The sequence below is a fragment of the Hydra vulgaris genome, chromosome 12 (genome assembly GCF_038396675.1).
Source record: "Hydra vulgaris chromosome 12, alternate assembly HydraT2T_AEP".
NCBI lineage: Eukaryota > Metazoa > Cnidaria > Hydrozoa > Anthoathecata > Hydridae > Hydra > Hydra vulgaris.
Genome location: NC_088931.1, coordinates 37867501 through 37888449, shown reverse-complemented (window position 1 = coordinate 37888449; position 20949 = coordinate 37867501). Strand labels below are relative to the sequence as shown.

General features: G+C 27.2%; 1 protein-coding gene across 4 annotated transcripts in view; it reads right to left on the bottom strand.

The window, feature by feature from the left end:
- Positions 1 to 20949, bottom strand: part of LOC101240776 (uncharacterized) — a 139064-nt gene that overhangs the window by 78301 nt on the left and 39814 nt on the right. For all 4 annotated transcript variants that reach the window (XM_065813150.1, XM_065813149.1, XM_065813148.1 and 1 more), the window contains exon 4: positions 3363 to 3570. In XM_065813150.1, coding sequence (XP_065669222.1) covers positions 3363 to 3570 — 208 coding nt within the window. The remainder of the gene's footprint in view (positions 1 to 3362; positions 3571 to 20949) is intronic.

Sequence of the window (20949 nt, the reverse complement as noted above, 5' to 3'; positions counted from 1 at the left end):
GTCTTTTTTGGTAAAAAAAACATCTATATGCATACTTATGTTTTTCTTCCCAAAGTAGTCCTTCTGACCCTCTTTAAACTTCACAGGTAATATCTTTTGTGAATAGCCTTTCAACCAAAATGCTGTTTTGTCATCTAGTTGTTTATATGCATCATTTTTTGCTTTTTTCTGTTGTGCATCTCTTAAGTGGTTTTTCATATACTTTGTAATGCTGCCTATTGATACTTAAATGTCATATAATAAATCATCGCCAACATCATTTTCATTTCCTTTTTGGTTGACTTCATCTAAAACTTCAAACAGCTCATTACATTCATAGCATACAGAATCATTTAAAATGCTACATGATTGCAGTTTAATGTTTTCAGGATCAGAAAGGGCAAATCAAGTTGAATGTGTTGCAATTCATTTTCAAATAGCTGCAATGAAGTTTATATTAGGTTTTTCAATACCTTTTTGATCTTTCAAGTTTCTCAACATTTGATTTTTTATTGAACATATTTGAGAATTGTTCAAGTGTTGCAAATGCATTCATCCCAGCAGCAGCCATGTCATTTAAATCAGCCAGGTAATTTCTATGAGAAGGTTTAACTCCATTTAGTATCCACAATAAACTTGAGTTGGACAGAGGCTTGTATTCAATTTTTTTGCAACTTTCTCTATATAAAGCAATGGTGTGACTGTTTTTTGTAGTTAAAATAGAACTAGCTAGCTAGTCATACTTTATTTTGGAAATGCCATAAGAAATTTCTTGTAAAAATCCACTTAAAAAGATGAAGCCTAAAAATATTCACATTTCAGAATCTAAAGCCTGCTTCTGTAAATAAATTCTTTTGGGCTAGTACAGCAGCTTTTTATTTTCTGGCCTATTTTATAATTCCTTAGTCCTATTTTATATTTTGTGCACTTAAATGTGTTACATAAAAATTTCTTTGTGTATTTATTATGATCAATAAATACCAAAATTACAAGTTGACTTGTTGCATCACTATTTTTATACATTTCTACGAGTTTTTCAATTTCATCTGGTATTAATGTTTCTGTATTTTCATCACCTTCAAGTACTTTCAAAAACTCTTCCAATTGACCAGGTGCAATGGATTCTGCAAATTTTTTTCTGAAAGTTTCTTCCATGTGTTTATATTTCTTTTGCATTGCTTTGCGGATTCATTGATCAGCTCAAGTTTTCTTTTAAACTTGAATTTAATTGTCAGAAGACAAGCTGTGATACTTTCTCTTATTTCATTTGAAGTATTAAGTTCTTCTTGATTTTGTAAAAACTCATCAGGTATAAAATCAATATCAGTAGCTGCTGATGTAGATTCAGTTCTTGATTTGCTTCTTTTTCCTTGTTTTGGAATAATATCTTTTCAATAATGATTGCATATAATTGAATCAATTGGAAAACTTTAATGAATTATAATGGGAAGGTATTTGAAGTGTCATAGATATTGGTGCAGGTTGCCCTAATGTTGCTTTCTTCCCTGTTTATATTTTGTGATTAGGGTGCATATTTTTGTCTTGTTTCCATCTCTCTTGTTTCCTATGTATGTGATGATATGCACATATTTTCTCTGTATAATTAAAATTTCTGTTAAAATAATTTTCAATTAGAGATTTTTTATTTCAATCAACAGCTAGCTCATAACTCTTTATGACTTCAAAATAATTTAATTATTTTATAACCTTCTTCATTTTGATTCAAAAACTAATTAATTAAAACTAATTTTTAGGATTTACAGTTACAGTTACAAATCTATTTAAATACAAGTTTTTACAAAAATAGGATAATATTAGTTTACCTTTAGGTTGGTAAGATGTGGTTGTATATTTTTAGTGAATTAGCTTGTTTCAAACATTTTATCTAGATTTGGAGTAGGTCGGATGTTAGGTCCACAATTATTCCATTCAAAGCAACAACACGTGTCATAAGAAATATTTTTTGAAGACATTTAATCAAAATGCCTTTAAAAAAGTAAAAAATCTTAACTCACTGTAAATACGCAAAAGAGATTTATTATAATATAAAATAATCATTCTTAAAATCATACTCAGGAAACATATTTGGAATAAAAATCATACTCAAAAAATATGATAGAGTAACAAGGAAACATACTAAATTCAAGCGCTTATAAATAAATATAGAACCACCTAGAAAACATCTGTACTATTTATATGATATTTTTTTCAAACTATTACAATGCCGCATAAGTATTTTTTATAAATTAGGTAGATTAAAGGCCAATACAAGTTTTTTTAAATTGAATTTTACAGTGAACCCAGGGCTATAACTATTATCATGTCACAATCAATGCATCAAAAGATTTAGAATTTTGTTTTTAAATTGGATTTTGTGGCTAAGCCTTTACTTCCCTGTAGGTATTTTTATAATTTGAATAAAAAATTATGGGATATTTGTGGCTTCAAATAAAAACGCAGATCACAAAAGACAAAAATAATCTTTGCATTTTTTTTGTCTTTGTGATCTGCGTTTTTATTTGCATACTTTGAATCATGATATTTAGTGAAAGGAAAAGATTTTTTTTTACCAATTTTATTAATTTTTGGTCTGAATCCGCCAATAAACAGTAATTAAGTAAAAATACTCATTGTAAATTATTTACTTTTTTTTTTTTTTTTTTGAGTTTAAAAATTTATTTTACCAATTTTATTAATTCTTGGTCTGCACTAGCCAATAAACAATAATCAAGTGGATTACTCGTTTTTTAAAAAATTTTGGAATTGAGCTTCTAGTATGAATAGCAACAAAATGTAAAAAAATTAGCAATTTTTAAGAGGGTCACTATTGAGCTCTGTCTGATTCTTACAGAAAGTCGCTCTTAATTAAAAAAATTAAAAAAAAAAAGCAAAGTTTTAATGTAACATATTTGTCCGAAAAACACATAAATAGCAATAACTCCTATACCAATTACTTATAATACAGCAGATGAAAGATGAAATGATAAATTAGAAAAGGTCCATGTGATTTCTGGTATTTTCTAACAGACACAGTACATCAACATACCCTTGCAGCAACTAACCCTGATCTTCTGATCTTAAAAAGACTGATCTTAACTGATCTTAAAAAGAACTTAATAATGTTATGTAGTTTTTTATGTTGTTAACTAAAACTAAGATAATAAAGTTTAAAGTGAACAGAACTAAAAAGATTATACAGTTTTTATTTTATTATATATTTTAGATAACACTTCAACTTAATTTGATGTTGTGTTTCAGATGACACACCCACTTAAATTGTAATTAATGATTCATTTAATAATAAAATATATTAGCAGTTGCTTACAGTTGTATTTAACGGACAAAAAAAACTACAACAGTAAATGAAAGAATTTAATACTTACAATGTTATTTTTTTTGAAATCTTCATATAACTTCAATTCAATATTTTTGTAAATATTATCAGTTGCATGGATTTCTAGTTTTGCACCATTCATGTCAATGGTTCCATTTCCTCGAGGTAGAGCTGTAAACTTATTGATATTGCAGTGAATAACCGACTTTGATTGTTTTGATTGATTAATTTCTTGTAAAAGGTAACAATTAAATGAACTAAAAAAATTAATTAAAAATTAGCATAATTATCAAAGCTAAACTTTATTTTTCAAAAAGTTTTGATCCAAATTTTCAAATATTTGGGTAATCTTAAATATTCCTTATTCCTTTAATGCTTCATTAACGCTTTAAAATTAAATATCGAAATTTAATTAAACATTAAAATTACTAAAGTAAAACAGGTTTGTCTTAACAATGTAGAGGTAAATATACTTATATTAAAAGAAGTTTTTTTACATCTAAAAATTGTTAACTATAAATACTTTACAACTTTTTTAATCAATATATATATACACACACACACATATATATATATATATATATATATATATATATATATATATATATATATATATATATATATATATACCTATAGTAAAAGTCTTAAACTTACTGTTTTTGTATAAAAAACCATACTTAACTACTCTATGACATCTAACTGGAAACTAATTAAATTTATTGTTTTTTTAAAAAACCACAAAAACGCAAATTAAAAAACAAGAATGCTTTTAAAAACATTCTGAATATTTTAAAATGTTTTTATCTAATTTTTTTTTAAATAAAAAACACTCTAAATGTTTTTATTTATATTTTTTTACTGTAAAATATGCACAGAGTGTTGCTGCATCAACTATCTTATAGCCTGCTGCTACAAGGGAGTGCTGCTACATAGACAATCTTTATAGCTTATTGCTACAAGAGAGTGCTGCTACTTCAACTGCAGGTTTGGTTTGGGCAGGCAGTCAATCAAATAACTAAAATATATATTTTTAAACTTTTTCCAGTCTTTGGAATAAATTAAAAAAAAATAAACATAAACTTGACATTTTATGAGAAAACTTAATAATAACCAAGCACAAGTATATATATATATATATATATATATATATATATATATATATATATATATATATATATATATATATATATATATAGTATATATATATATATATATATATATATATATATATATACATATATATATATATATACATATATATATATATACATATATATACATATATGTATATATATATATATATATATATATTTATATGTATATAGATGTATATATATGTATATAGATGTATATATATATATATATATATTTGTATATATATATATATATTTGTATATATATATATATGTATATATATATATGTATATATATATATATATATATATATATATGTATATATATATATATTAGAGTTGTTAACCGGAATATTTCGTACAACTCGGGAAAAATAAAATTCTTTCGAAAGGATATTGAGAATCAGGAACTTTTTTTTTCCGTACCAAATTTTACGAAACAAAAAAAACTGCCGATGTTCATTTCGCAAATGCTACTGACAGAATGTAGCCTTTCGCAGGTTGAATTACAAAATAAAACTATTTTGCTACATGCAAAAGAAGTGCTTACGAAAGTCGCACTTGCGAAAATAGCTCTTTTGCTAAATGACATTTCAAAGTCTATAAAAAAATTTTGTTGGTCAAACGGATATAATTGTGAAAAATAAAATTTTTATATATCAAAATGGTTATAATAAAATTTTATTTTAAGTATTGCAACATACGAACATTTTAAGGTTTTGTTTTTTAAAATAATGATAAAAAACCAAATTTCTTTTGAAACGAAACTCTTTCACACCGCAACTAGCAAAACAGTTCTTATTGGAAAAAAACTTACGAAACGCGGCATAATAAATATGTTTAATTAAATTTTATGAATCAAATACGTATAATTACTAAGTAATTAAAGTACTAATTTTTTATATGATATTGATAAGTTTCAGTTTTAAACTTCTATAAAAGAATCAAGACTTACATAAAATAATACTTTTTAGAAAGTCATTTAATGAATAAGAATTAAATAATGAAGATAACTTGAACAACGTTAACCAACGAATGCAATTGCGATATCGGGAAACAATTACTTTGTTGAAATCAAAAAAAGACCTAATTTAAGTGATGAATGCTAAAACTTAATTATATAACAAAATGCCTAAAAATAGCTCTAACTTGTTTTCAAATAGTAGAATTTTATGTTTAGTCAGTTTCAATTTTTTTATTTTTGAGGTGCTCTGTTATATGCTTATTTGCTTTTATTACCTAAATAACAACAAGTAAATTTATAAAAAATTTAAACACATCCTTTTCAATGATTTTTTCTTAAACTGTTCCTTAAAAAATAAAAAAAAGTAAGGGTGGGAGGGTGAAAAGGGTATTTATTGTCCCTTGTACCATTGGCCCTGAAAAATGCTTTGATTTTCAACATCCCAACGTTATTGGGACTATACAACTGCTGAAAGTTTTAAAGCTTTAGTTGTTTTGGAGAGAAGCTAAAAATTAGTCACGAGATTTTGTAGCAAAAAAACAGGTACGTACAATAAGACTCTTCCCCGGGTCTTTGCGCCTGGAAAAAATTTTAACATAGAAGTTCACCAGGACTATACGAGCGCTGAATGATTCAGAGCTGTTGCTAGTCTGAGAGGTAGTGATAAATTAATTGCAAGACTCAGTAAGATCTGACAACGGTCAAACAACACTTAAAGTTCAATTAAAATTTGTAATGGAATCAAATATTTTACTAAGTTTTTATATATGAGAATATAAACAGTAAACCTCCAATTCTACTGAGCCAAAGGCAATAAACAACTGAGTAGGAAGTTAATCAAAGTCGGTATTTGATAAATATAAACATATAAAAACACGGGCATAGAGACATGATGCGGAGGGAGCGTTGCCCTTTCCCTCAAAACTAACTAACTATATACATATATATATATATATATATATATATATATATATATATATATATATATATATATATATATATATATATATAGTTTATATATATATATATAGTTATATATATAAATATATATTTGTAGTTATATATATATAATATGTATGACTATATATATATATAATATATATATATATATATATATATATATATATATATATATATATATATATATATATATATATATATATATGTATATATATATATATATATATAAATATATATATATATATATTTATATGCATGTATATATATATATATATATCTATACATATATGTATATATATATGTAAATAAATATATATATATATACATATATATATGAACATATACATACATATATTTATATATATGTATACTTTTTTTTAAAACATCTTCGCTTCCAACAAGGCTGCAAACAACCCATAAATAAAGTTGGAAGTTATTGGAAGAGAAAAGATGAAAATTGTAGAGCAAGATAATGATTGACGGACGACTTGAAGGATTGCAAATTATATGAATGAGGAAAGCAAGAATTCCAAAGAAGGATGCAAATTCCAAAGAACTGATGTTTGAGGAAAAAAACTAGACAAATAAGCATTTTCAGAGCACTTAGGAACAGTCACAGAAAAAGGATGAGACTTAATTGGATGACAAGTACCACGAGAATGAATTTTAGTAGATGGCACAAGAGACACTGGTTCTTTAGAGCAGTGCCCATTATAGTATTTGTAGAAAAGAGAAAGAGAAGCAACATTACAACGATATGATAATGGTTGGAGGTTGGCTCCAAGAGTAGGTCCAACTATGTTTACAATGCATTTTTGCACCTTGTCTAAAAGAAAAAGGGCATCATTAGAAGGTCCGCCCCAGATATGGCAACAGTATTCCATACAAGGCCGGATTTGAGAATAGAATCTGAAGTAAGAAAGTGTCGAGCTTGATAAAGAGATGCAACCTTAGCAGATGCTAATTTTGCAACTGATTTGATATATGGTTTTTAAGAAAGATTGAAAGTAAGAGTTAATCCTAGAAGATGAAGATTAGGTGACTCATCGAATACATCACCATTCATAAATATAGGAAGATCTAAATTATTGCGATAATGATTGGCTGAAAAAAATTGAGTTTTATCTGAATTGAAGTTCACCAGCCACTGTGAGCCCCATGCTGTAACAGTAATGAGATCCTTTTCAAGCTCAAATACCCCCTCCAAGCAATCAGAGAGTGTTATTTTCTTATCACGACAAGAGTAAACGGTAGTATCATCAGAAAACAATGCCACCTTAGATATGAGAATATCTGGAAGATCATTAATGTAAATAAAAAAGAGTATAAGGCCAAGGATAGAACCTTGAGGAACCCCTGAAGTTACAGAATAAGAAGAAGAGTGCTGTCCATCGAGGACAACTTTTATACTACGATTGGAAAGGAAGGATTCAATAATCTTAAAGGTGTTGCCAGATACACCGTAAGAAAAGAGCTTATGGAGAAGAACAGCATGCCAAACTTTATCAAAAGCATTTGAAATGTCAAGAGCGATGGCCTTAACCTCTCCACCTTTATCTAATGCACGATAAAATCTATCAGTTATTACTGTTAGCAAATCAGCTGTAGAACGAGAAGATTGAAATCCATATTGATGGTCAAAAAGTAAGTTATTAGATTCAAGATATATATATATATATATATATATATATATATATATATATATATATATATCTTGAATATATATACATATATATATGTATATATATATATGTATATATATACAATATATATATATGTATATATATATGTATATATATATAGACATAAATATATATATATATATATATATATATATATATATATATATATATATATATATATATATATGTATATCAGATATATATATGTATAAACTATTTAAGAATCATTTAACAACATTTTATTTAAATAATAAGTGATAACACTTTTTTGTATAACAGTTTAATTAATGCTTTCGAGTCTATTCTGTAAGCGCACATTCTGAAATGCTCCTTCCATAAGGAACTGTTTCGCAAGTATTCTTTTGAAATGATTTATTGTTTAAGTTTGTTTTAGCAAATGTCTTTTAAGGAATTATTATTATTTATTCTTTTCGTATAATGCATTACGGAAGGTGAATTTGTGCAAGTACAACTTCCGCAAAAGCAACTTGAAATACGGAAGATAAAAATGCGAAATTTTCGAAAGTTCTTGTTTATGGCCAACAATTCCAATATATATATATATATATGTATATATATATAAATATAAATATATATATATATAAATATAAATATATATCTATATATATATATATATATATATATATATATATATATATATATATATATATATATATATATATATATATATATATATATATAAAAAGAATTCCGGTCTTGCATTTTAATTTTTACTTTTTGTCAATAAAACATGGAGAAAACTTTCCGACGACATATAAGAGTTCTATAGAACTATATATATATATATATATATATATATATATATATATATATATATATATATATATATAAATATATATATATATATATATATATATATATATATATATATATATATATATATATACATATATATATATATATACATGACTATATATATATATATATATATATATATATATATATATATATATATATATATATATATATATATATACAACCCTTAGATGTTGTCCGAAAGTTTTTTCGATATTTTGTTGACAAAAAGTAAAAATTAAAATGCAAGACCGGAATTTTTTTTTTTTAATAATGATAGACTGCCTGCCCCAACCAAACCCTCAGTCGATGTAGCAGCACTCCCTTGCGGGTCAGGCTATTTGTCAGTCGATGTAGCAGCACTCCCTTGCGAGTCAGGCTATTTGTCAGTCGATGTAGCAGCACTCCCTTGCGAGTCAGGCTATTTGTCAGTCGATGTAGCAGCACTCCCTTGCGAGTCAGGCTATAAGATAGTCGATGTAGCAACACTCCGCGCATGATTTACAGAAAAAAAATAAAAATAAAAACATTTTATTAAAAAAAATAAAAATAAAAACATTTTATTAAAAAAAATAAAAATAAAAACTTTGTTTATATTGTTAAAAACATTCAAAATGTTATAAAAACATTCAGAATGTTTTTAAAAACATTCTGGTCAATTAAATTTGCGTTTTTGTGGTTTTTTTAAAAAACGATTAATTTGTAATTAAATTAATGGTTTTTACTTTCGTCCAACACGGAAATGTTGGACGAAAGTCAAAAGTAATTAAAAGTGACGTATGTGTTGGCGTAAGAATCACTTTTTTCCTTCCGCTCTTCCTAAAGCCAACAAACTATAGATCTATATATATATATATATATATATATATATATATATATATATATATATATATATATACATATATATATATGAAGACCTCAGTGGAAAAACCGGCGTTGTCACAATTAAAAAGTATTGAGAAAGTATTTATTGATCATTAATAAAAGTCTTTATTTAAAACAAATGAAACTAAGCAATTTAAAAAAATTTATATTATAATTATTTTATTTAAAATTTATTCAAAACAAACATTTTGTAATTTTTTATACAAAAATTTTTTTTTCTTCGCTTTAAATGAAGACATTTATTAATGATCAACAAATACTTTCCAATACTTTTTAAATGTGACAACGCCGGTTTTTCCACTGAGGTCTTCATATATATATATATATATATATATATATATATATATATATATATATATATATATATATATATATATATATATATATATATATACATATATATATATATATATATATATATATATATATGTATGTATATATATCTATATGTATATATGTATATATATATTTACATATATATATATATATATATATATATATATATATATATATATATATATATATATATATATATATATATATATATATATATATATATATATATATATATATATATATATATATATATATATATATATATATATATGTATATATGTATGTATATATATATATATATATATATATATATATATATATATATATATATATATATATATATATATATATATATATAATATATTAGTGATGTACTGATTATCTGGCATTGACATTGGCATCAGCCACTTTTTGCACAATTGAAATTAGTTCGACATTGACCTTTTTTTCATATATTTACCAATTTTTCAACTGATGGCATTTTAATATTTTGGCCCTACATGATTATAATAATAAAATAAAAAATAATTTTTATGCATTATTTAGAACTTTTTAAGATATTGTAAATATTGATTTTGTTTACAAGCAAACTTGTTCTTAAGATCATCTTATAAGCTTCTAGTTTAACAGTTTATAAGCTTTAATTTAACAGCATTTGTGTTTTTCTTTTTTTATACTTTAAAGTAGTGTTTAGTGATCAAAACTAAAAATTGTAACTAACTTAACTAAAGAAACCGTAACTAAAATTAGTCAACTAACTTTTTAGTACTAAGTTTAAAAATTACTAAGTTGCAAAATATAGTTGTAATTTTATAACTGATTATTATTATTTTAAAAAAACAGTTATTAATAATTACTCCAATTCTTGTCTTCCTTGTCATTAAGTCTTTCGTTAACGAGATTAAAAATATGAACTAAATTTATTTTAAGAACAAAAACCAAATAAAAATAATAATTTTTATTATTCAATTGGAATAATTATTTAATTTTAATTGAAAAAATTGAATTATTAGATATATAATTATTATAATATAATATAAATCATTCATGTAAAATTTACAAATATTATTCATACTGAGTAAAAACTAAATAAAAATTATTAGGAACAAAAATATTAATCATCTTAATTTGAAATTAATTGGAAACTAATTTTCTAAACTTAAATGTCACTGTCATTAATTTATTATTTTAAACTTCAATGAGCAGTTTAAAATTTTTTAGCCTTCTTTCAATTTATGACAAAAATGATTTACAAATTACAAAACATTTAATTGAAATCAATTTTTTGGAAATCGGCCATGCCATATTATTTAAAGTAATGTTTTATGCAGAATTTGTTTCGGATTTCCTTTAAACAACACCTCCAATCATAAATAATGATAAAGAGGTAATGCGTAAACTAATTTAGTTCTACACACAAAAGCACAGATATTTAATTAAAGTTTTTAATTGCATTTAACTCAGTTATTAGGGAATGCAAATTTTGACGAAAATGAAAAAATCGGAATTCGGAATTCAAAATTAAATTTTTTTATTTCCATAACAATAATAAAAATAACTTATTTTAGATAATTAATTGTTATTTATTGCATAAAAAATACTTTCTTTAAAAATAATAATGGAACATATAATTATCCCAAATTTAATTGGTACAGAAACATTCTAATATGGCCTAAAATATGCCTTAAGGAAGCAGAGATCACATAAAGCTGTGTCTCCGAGTCTCGTTTGAACTAAACCTAAATTCCAAAACTGTTTCTTGCCATGGACATTCACACTTAAATAACATCGGTTTCTTGTAGATGTCTATTCATCTACAAGAAAAAATCTTGTTCCATCTTCTTTTAAATTTATAAAATCCTGCATCATTTTAGCTCGCATTTTTTGTGCATATTTTAAAACCATTTTGCGAATCAAGTTAAGTGATTTTGGTAATACATAATCTCGAGCGCCTCTAGCAAAAAAAAAATTTCCCAAATCGATAGATGTACAGAAAACTTTGAATGACATATTATCTAAGGCACACATTCATGATCAGATTGCAGAAAGTGATTCATCTTTTTTGCTGAATAAATAGTTTGTAATCATCATTTTTGATGCGCTGCTTTCTGGACCTTCATCTTGCACAACATCCTGTTTTAATACATTAATATTGTGCATTGTTCTTAAATGCATGTGCTGTGGTGTTGTCGTTGAACCAGCGGTTTTTACTATTTCATAACATATTTTACATTTTGCTTGTTTTACATTTGCTTGTTTTTTTGATCCTCTTAAAAAATGAATCCAAACAGAATTTTGATTTTTACATTGCTTTGTGTATTCCGAATAACTTTCCTTTGAAGACATTTTAGGATGTACTGTTGATAATAATTTAACTTGTTAAACAAAACAAAATTAAGATTAAATAGTTATCAAATAATGTTGTTAAGTTAAAACTGCTATTATTCCTGCTATTATTTGCTTACCGATTTAAAAAATATTGATCCAAATAATTCAATACACACCGCACTCCAATAAGCAAATCTTAACACTGTTAAAAATCATAAAATATAAGACACGGACACGAGGTTATACAAAATATATAAAAATTATTACATGTGGATATGAAATGAAGACATGAAACCGTTAACTGCAATAATGTATCAACGCAATAACGCAATAAGCAAATCTCAACAAATTATTACGATATGAAATGATTATGTGGATATGAAATGAAAATACGAAACTGTTTACTGCAACTTTATATTCTTCTACTGAAATGTATTACAAATTTTTATTTAATTAAATCTAATTTACTTACTCAATTTTTTTAACAATTGACTGTCGGAACCAAAACTCTCAGTCAATGTATGTACACTCCCATGGTTGTTTAAACAAATTCGTTTAGTCAAACTCTATTTTTTTTTTTTTAACATCTTTGCTTCCAACAAGGCTGCAAGCAACCACTATTAGAGTTGGAGGTTACTGGAAGAGAAAAGAGGAAGTTTATAGAGCAAGGTACAGTTGACAGACAACTTAAAAGATTGCAAACTATATGAATCAGGAAAGCAAGATAAAGAAAGCAAATTCCAAAGAACTGATGTTCAAGGAAAAAAACTAGACAAATAAGAGTTTTTGGAGCACTTAGGAACAGTTACAGAGAAAGGATAAAACTTAATTGATAGACAAGTAACACGAGAATAAATTTTAGTAAATGGCACAAGAGACGCTAGCTCTTTAGAGCAGTGCCTGTTATAGTATTTGTAAAAAAGAGAAAGAGAAGCAACATTTCAACGATGTGATAATGAATGGAGGTTGGCTGCAAGAGCAAGTTCAACTATGTTTACAATGCGTTTTTGCACATTGTCTAAAAGAGAAAGGGCATCATTAGAAGATCTGTCCCACATATGGAAACAGCTAAATAATGATTTTACTAAAAATTATTTTAAGAAATATTTTAGCCAAAAATATTTTGACAGAGCAATACTTTATTTCTCTTTTATTTCTGACATCCACGACCTATGCCATCATCAGAGAATAAATTTTAATAATTTAATACAACATAAAAATGTGAAAATAGCACTATCCAGGAGTGAAATTCCACCCGAAATTGTAAAATAAAAACACTATTGGAAAATAATGATGAAAGATGGCGGAAATAAAAGCTCAATTGTTTAGCTTTTCATTTTAGCTTCAAAAATCTGAAAGGAGAATTTTATATTAGCTTCAAAAATCTGAAAGGAGAATTTTATATTAGCTTCAAAAATCTGAAAGGAGAATTTTATATTAGCTTCAAAAATCTGAAAGGAGAGTTTTATATTAGCTTCAAAAATCTGAAAGGAGAATTTTATATTAGCTTCAAAAATCTGAAAGGAGAATTTTATATTAGCTTCAAAAATCTGAAAGGAGAATTTTATATTAGCTTCAAAAATCTGAAAGGAGAATTTTATATTAGCTTCAAAAATCTGAAAGGAGAATTTTATATTAGCTTCAAAAATCTGAAAGGAGAATTTTATATTAGCTTCAAAAATCTGAAAGGAGAATTTTATATTAGCTTCAAAAATCTGAAAGGAGAATTTTATATTAGCTTCAAAAATCTGAAAGGAGAATTTTATATTAGCTTCAAAAATCTGAAAGGAGAATTTTATATTAGCTTCAAAAATCTGAAAGGAGAATTTTATATTAGCTTCAAAAATCTGAAAGGAGAATTTTATATTAGCTTCAAAAATCTGAAAGGAGAATTTTATATTAGCTTCAAAAATCTGAAAGGAGAATTTTATATTAGCTTCAAAAATCTGAAAGGAGAGTTTTATATTAGCTTCAAAAATCTGAAAGGAGAATTTTATATTAGCTTCAAAAATCTGAAAGGAGAATTTTATATTAGCTTCAAAAATCTGAAAGGAGAATTTTATATTAGCTTCAAAAATCTGAAAGGAGAATTTTATATTAGCTTCAAAAATCTGAAAGGAGAATTTTATATTAGCTTCAAAAATCTGAAAGGAGAATTTTATATTAGCTTCAAAAAATCTGAAAGGAGAATTTTATATTAGCTTCAAAAATCTGAAAGGAGAATTTTATATTAGCTTCAAAAATCTGAAAGGAGAATTTTATATTAGCTTCAAAAATCTGAAAGGAGAATTTTATATTAGCTTCAAAAATCTGAAAGGAGAATTTTATATTAGCTTCAAAAATCTGAAAGGAGAATTTTATATTAGCTTCAAAAATCTGAAAGGAGAATTTTATATTAGCTTCAAAAATCTGAAAGGAGAATTGGCAAGTTATAAATATTCCTGCTTTTCAAAACGCTTTTTTTTTAAGGAACTGTTGCAAAGATTTTATTTGAAATGAATTGATTCAGAGGATTATTTATGCAATTTTTCTTGTAAATTAATTTTTATTTTTCATATAATGCATAACGTAAGGTAAATTTTTGCAAGTGTAATTTTTTTTTTTTTGATATCTAGTTAAAAAAGCAAATTGAAATCTAGTTAAAAAAGCAAATTGAAATTTAGTTAAATTAAAATCTAGTTGAAAAAGATGAAGCTTTTACAAGTCTTCTAATCCAATAAACAACCAAATTTTTTAAAAAACAAAAAATATATTCTCACAATAACTAAATAAAGTTATGTGCTTTTGTTAACATTCTAGATGCGATTTTAATTGCTTACTGCTTATAAAGAGTGGCAACGGCTGCAAAAGCAGCTGTCTTTGAGATAGCAAAAAATAAAACAATCAAATTTAGTTTAATGCGTTACTAAAATAATTTGACTGGGCCATATGATTCATTTTAAGGAAAATACCAAAATAGTATTCAAACGCCTTGATTAACTGGCCTTGAGTGTGAAAGTTTTATGTTATGTTATTCTTTTATTTTTTTACCAATTCATCTTGTTTTAGCTGACTAACTTTAGTTACACAGAAATATTATTCCACTCATATTAGCAAACTAAAAATTTATTCAACTATTTTTAGTTAGACTAAGAAGTTAGTCAACTAATTTTAGTTAGACTAAAAAGTTAGTATACTAATTTTAGACTAAAAGTAATTATAAATCCCATCCCTACTTAAAAGTAACCTATTTAAGTGTTAGCTAAATGTATTCAAGTATTGCCTTCTATATTTCTTTATGATTGTTGTTTAGATATCTAAATTACTAATAAATATATAGAATATAAAAAATATAGAATCAAAAAAATATTCAGAATTGCAGCAGCTATATTTGGAAAAGGTATTCCAATAAAATCACATAGTTTGATGTGGTAATATTTTACCATTTTTCCTGAAGATGCCTCAATTGCAATATGTAGTACATGCAAACTGAAAATTACAAGAGGTAACAAAGAAAAAAAATCTAAATCTTTTAACACAATAAATATGTAATGTCATATCACCTAATGAAAAAGAAAACAAAAGGAAAGTAGAAAATGAACAAAACGTGTTCAAGAATGTCAAGTCAACTGAAGGAAGTTGCTCAAAACAGTCCCAACAAACTTTGTTTGAAATAATTGAGAGAAAAAAGCGCTGGAAAATTAATGATCACAGGTCTAAATAAATTAATAACTATATTACAGAAATGATTGCATTTGATATTCAATCTTTTATATTATATTAGCTTTGAACCCTTCCTTCATCTATCAAAATGGCGTAGATGTAAACCTGTGTTACATTGTTTTCTGCCTAGGATAATGAATGCTGGCTCTTCTCATAGGTTTTTGCTTGCGCCTTCTTGATAGTGGTTATGTAACTCTTTCTGTTATCTCCTAATGAGGGTACAGCTCTAAAACTCAGTTTCATGGTTCGGAGGCTGGCTGGTAGTAAGGTTTCCTGAACTCTGTGGTAGCTCTCAGAGAGACTGATTCCATCAACAGCTGCAAAATATTAGAGTATTAACAGTGTCATGTTGTGCATGGATGGTGTCCGTGTTAAAGCTTTTGGTGCGCATTGTTGAGGCCACATAAGGAGCCCTATGTTACAACTTAGGGTTAATTAACAGGACTGAAAAAATTGCATAGCTCATTGCTTGGGAGGCTGTGATCTATCTATGAATGAGCCAGGCTCTTTTTAAACTTAAATTATACCAAAATATTAAACATAAAAAACCAGTTCCCCTACCTAACTGTTTTAATATATCTTTTAAAATTCATGGTCTGCAAACCTTTCATCAGATGAATCTTACTTCTTGCAAAACTCACCAGACTTGCTTGCTTTAAGTGAGACTAATTTAAACTCTGCTATTCCTTCCTCTGATCTCAGTGTTGATGGGTACTATCCTTTGATTCGCAAAACCTCCAATAGTCACATCCTTGACTTGGGGTTATGCATACTAATCAATTCACCTATTTGTCGTGAAATCAGGTTTGAACCCTTTGACCATTCTTTTATGTGCTTTCACTTAGCACCTTCTCACTCTATCGCCTTTCTCTTTGTTCTTTATTGTTCTCCTTCTTCCCAAGACTGCACTCTTTTAGATATAATTTCTGATCAAATTGACCATGCTCTCTGTCTTTACCCCTCTGCCAATATTGTTATTATTGGTGACTTTAATGCTTATCACACTGAATGGTTAGGCTCTTTGTGACATTCCTTGGACTGATGTCTTGTCCTTTTAGCTAAAAAATGGGCTTCCTACAATACCTCCTGGATAAAGGCAGAAATGGAAGCTTTTATTCCTTTTCATTGGTTCCAAGTCAAGCCTCGTTCTACTCCATGGTTTTCACCCGCTTGTGCAGCTGCTATATCTAATCATAATCATTTTTTTTCATCTTTTTCAAAAGAACAACTCTCTTGAGAACAAACAACTATTTATTATTGCAAGAAAACGTTGTGAAAAGATGCTGTCAGGTGCTAAGCTCCATTATTCTTAGTTCACTAAATCTCATACCTTAGCCCAAAAGTTAGGCTCTTGAGGCTTTTGGAAAATCTTCAACAACATCATTAATAAGAGTAGGTCTAACATTCCATCTCTCATTCATGGGACTGATCTTATTACCTTTCCCAAGGATAAGGCAGAACTATTTGCAAAGAACTTTTCTTCTAACTCGACTCTCGAACCTTATGGCCATTCTTTTCATTCAGTTCCAATTAAACAGGTAAACCCATTGTTAAACATTTGAATCACACCAGCTTTCATTGCTAAAGTCATATCTTGATTAAACTCCTCTATGGCTTGTGGTCCAGACAACATTCCTTTCACAGTCTTACAAAATTGTTCTCCAAAACTCTTTTCAATTAATAAGTACTTGACTAAGTCTTGTTTTCCTACCTACTGGAAAACAAGACTCAAGCACTTATTAAATAGTTATTATTGTTGTTCCAAGTTTCAAAAACTCTGGCAAACATTCTGACCCCTCCAACTATCGTCCAACCAGCCTTCTTTTTGTTATTAGCAAGGATTTTGAGTCTTTGATAAAGAAATTTCTCATATTCCATCTTAAGTCAAATAACTTGCTGTCAGACAATCAATACAGTTTTCAATCTGCTCGTTCTACGGCTGACTTGCTAACTGCTGTGACTGAAAGATTTTATTGTGCATTAGACGGAGGTGGAGAGGGTAGGGCTATTGCTCTTGACATATCTAAGCCTTTCAACAAAGTTTGGAATGCTGGTCTTTTCTATAAGCTTGTTTAATATAGTGTATCTGGTAAAAGTTTTTGAGATTATCAAATCGTTTCTTTCTAACTGCTTTATCAAAGTCATCCTTGAAGGCCCACACTCTTTTTATTTCCAGTTACTTCTGTAGTACCTCAAGGTTCTATTGTTGGTCCTATTTTGTTTCTTATCTACACTAATGATCATCCTGACAACTTTACATCTAAAGTAGCTCTTTTTGTTGATGACTCATTTTTATATTCCTGTCTTGACAAAAAGTCTTCTCTTTTCGATTGCTTAGAACAGGCAGCCAATCTTGAACCTGACCACACTTAAAAAAATCTGTAAAAGATTGGGGTTCACAGTAGCTTGTAAAATTTAACTCCAACAAAACTCAGTTATTTACTGCAAACAACTATTGCATTACTGTCGACATTTGTATATAAATGAATGAAAACTCTCTAATTGAGTCCTCTTCTTTATGTCTTCTTGGATTATTATTTATTACTGACCTTTTATGGAAACCATAAATACAATCGATTGCTAAATTATCATCTGCTAAGGTTGCTTCTCTTTATCGTGCTTGCTATTTTCTCTCTCCTGATTCCATTCTCTACCTCTACAAATCTCTTATTCAACGCTGTATGGAATACTGTTGTCATATTTGGGCTGGTTCTTCTAATGATGCTCTTTCTCTTCTAGATAAAGTCCAACAACACATTGTAAACATAGTTGGACCTGGTCTATCTGCTAAACTTTCCCATCATTGAAAAGTTGCATCTATTTCTCTTTTCTAAAAATACTACCATGGTCACTGCTCAAAGGAGCTTTCATCTCTAGTTCTATTAACTAAAACTTGTTCTCGCTTGAGTTGTCATTCATCTAAGTCTCATTCTTTTACTGTATCTGTCCCTACATGCTCCAAAAACTTTCGTTCATCTAGTTGTTTTTTTTTGCACCTCAACCTTTTGGAACTCTCTCCCATCTTCATGTTTTCATGACTCATACAACCTTCAATTTTTTAAGTCTTCTGTCAACCATTTCCTTGCTCTATAACTTTTTTATTTCTAGTAACTCCCAACTTAATAGTTTTTGCTTGCAGCCTTGTTGGAAGTAAATCAAAATAAAAATTAAAAAAATTATATTATTATTAAAAAAATATAAGTATTTTTATTAAAATAACAATAAGATAAGAACCAATCCTGTATGCAAAAAAGATTTTTAGTATCATTAAAATGAAATTAATCTAAGTATTAAGTAACTTTCAAAATTAATCTCATTAAAAAAACAACACATTTTTTAACTTATTATACACTTGACTATGAAGGAATATACAAAGCTATTACAAATTTATTTATGTTAAGAAAAAGTAACTGCATTATTAAAACTTTGTTTAACGATTGTTCAAAGTTGTTTTTCTGAAATCAGTATAACACTTTCCGAGGCTTTCAATTACTTGTAACACACTTTGCTTGCTTTTTAATCTTTTGGGAGGGACAATGAAAAGTATTACATCAATTTTACACCTCTCTCAGCAACATCATTAACAACTCCAATTTTTTAAAAAAATTGATTGCTTCAAGTCTTTGTTCTTCTCCCATGTTTGCACAGGAGTTTTTATCCACTAAGTGTTCACATCAAGGGTTTCAAACAGAACCCAAGCATTTTGTCGAATCAATGATGGAATTTTTTTATTTTTCGTCACTATAAGAATTGGTAAAACTGGAATTTCTTAACAATGTTCTTTTCTTCATTGTCAGACAACGTTTCAGAAAACAATGAAAAAACTGCAATCTCTTCGTTTAAATACAAAAAATGATTTTTAAATATTTTTGAGGTGCTTTCTGATATATTTTCTTGTTGATAACTTTGAATTACTGCAAATCATTGAAAAATTTTAAGTCATTAAAAGGAGCGTCCGAACTGGTTAACATACTCCAAAGGGTATGTTAACCAGTGCTTGACATACACAAGAGCATTAAAAAGACATGTATCTCTCAGCTTTGCTGTAGTTACCTCATTATAGCCCATAGAATCTCTAAGGAGGTATATTATATCAGTGTATATCACCGACGACATCCATTTTGCATGATGAAAGGCCCCAGGCTTGCGCCTATGTACACCTCTATCTAGAATTTTGCCAAGTAAAATTAACATAAGTTCTGTGCATTTCTTGTAATCATCTCTTAGTTTGAAATTCTTATTCTTGAGTTGCTCTTTGAAAATAGATATTGCAGAAATTTGTTGTAGCTTCATATCTCCCACTTTAACATCTAAGCATTTTGAGTCGTCCTTGTCCAAGTTAGATTCCTATTATTCCTGGAACTCCTTAAAGTATTCATTACTTGGGCTGTGATTACGTCCAAATAACGCGCTCTGCAGTCTTTCCAGTATGTGATGTCTGCATGCAAAATAAAACAACTTTTTTTCTAAAAGAATTTCAATTTTTATGCATCATTCTGCCACCCTGAGTTTGAAGCAGTTGTGTCAAAAGACAATCTAACTATAATATCTGCTAAATCCCATTGCTGTACAAAAGAAAATGTAGCTGTGGCTTGACTAGACCCAGTGCTATTTACTATTTCTAGAATGCTTAACAATTTACTTTGTTTGTAGCCTGGAGTTCCTATTAATATTGCTAGTCTATCTGACCATTTCTTGAGAGGGTCCTCTATCGCTTTTCCATCCCAGTGCAAAAAACAAAATTCAGGAGCCACAAACGATGATTTTATTTTATCTTCCATTATGTCCCTATTTTCTTGATGATATTAATATACTGTGGCTATTTCAAAG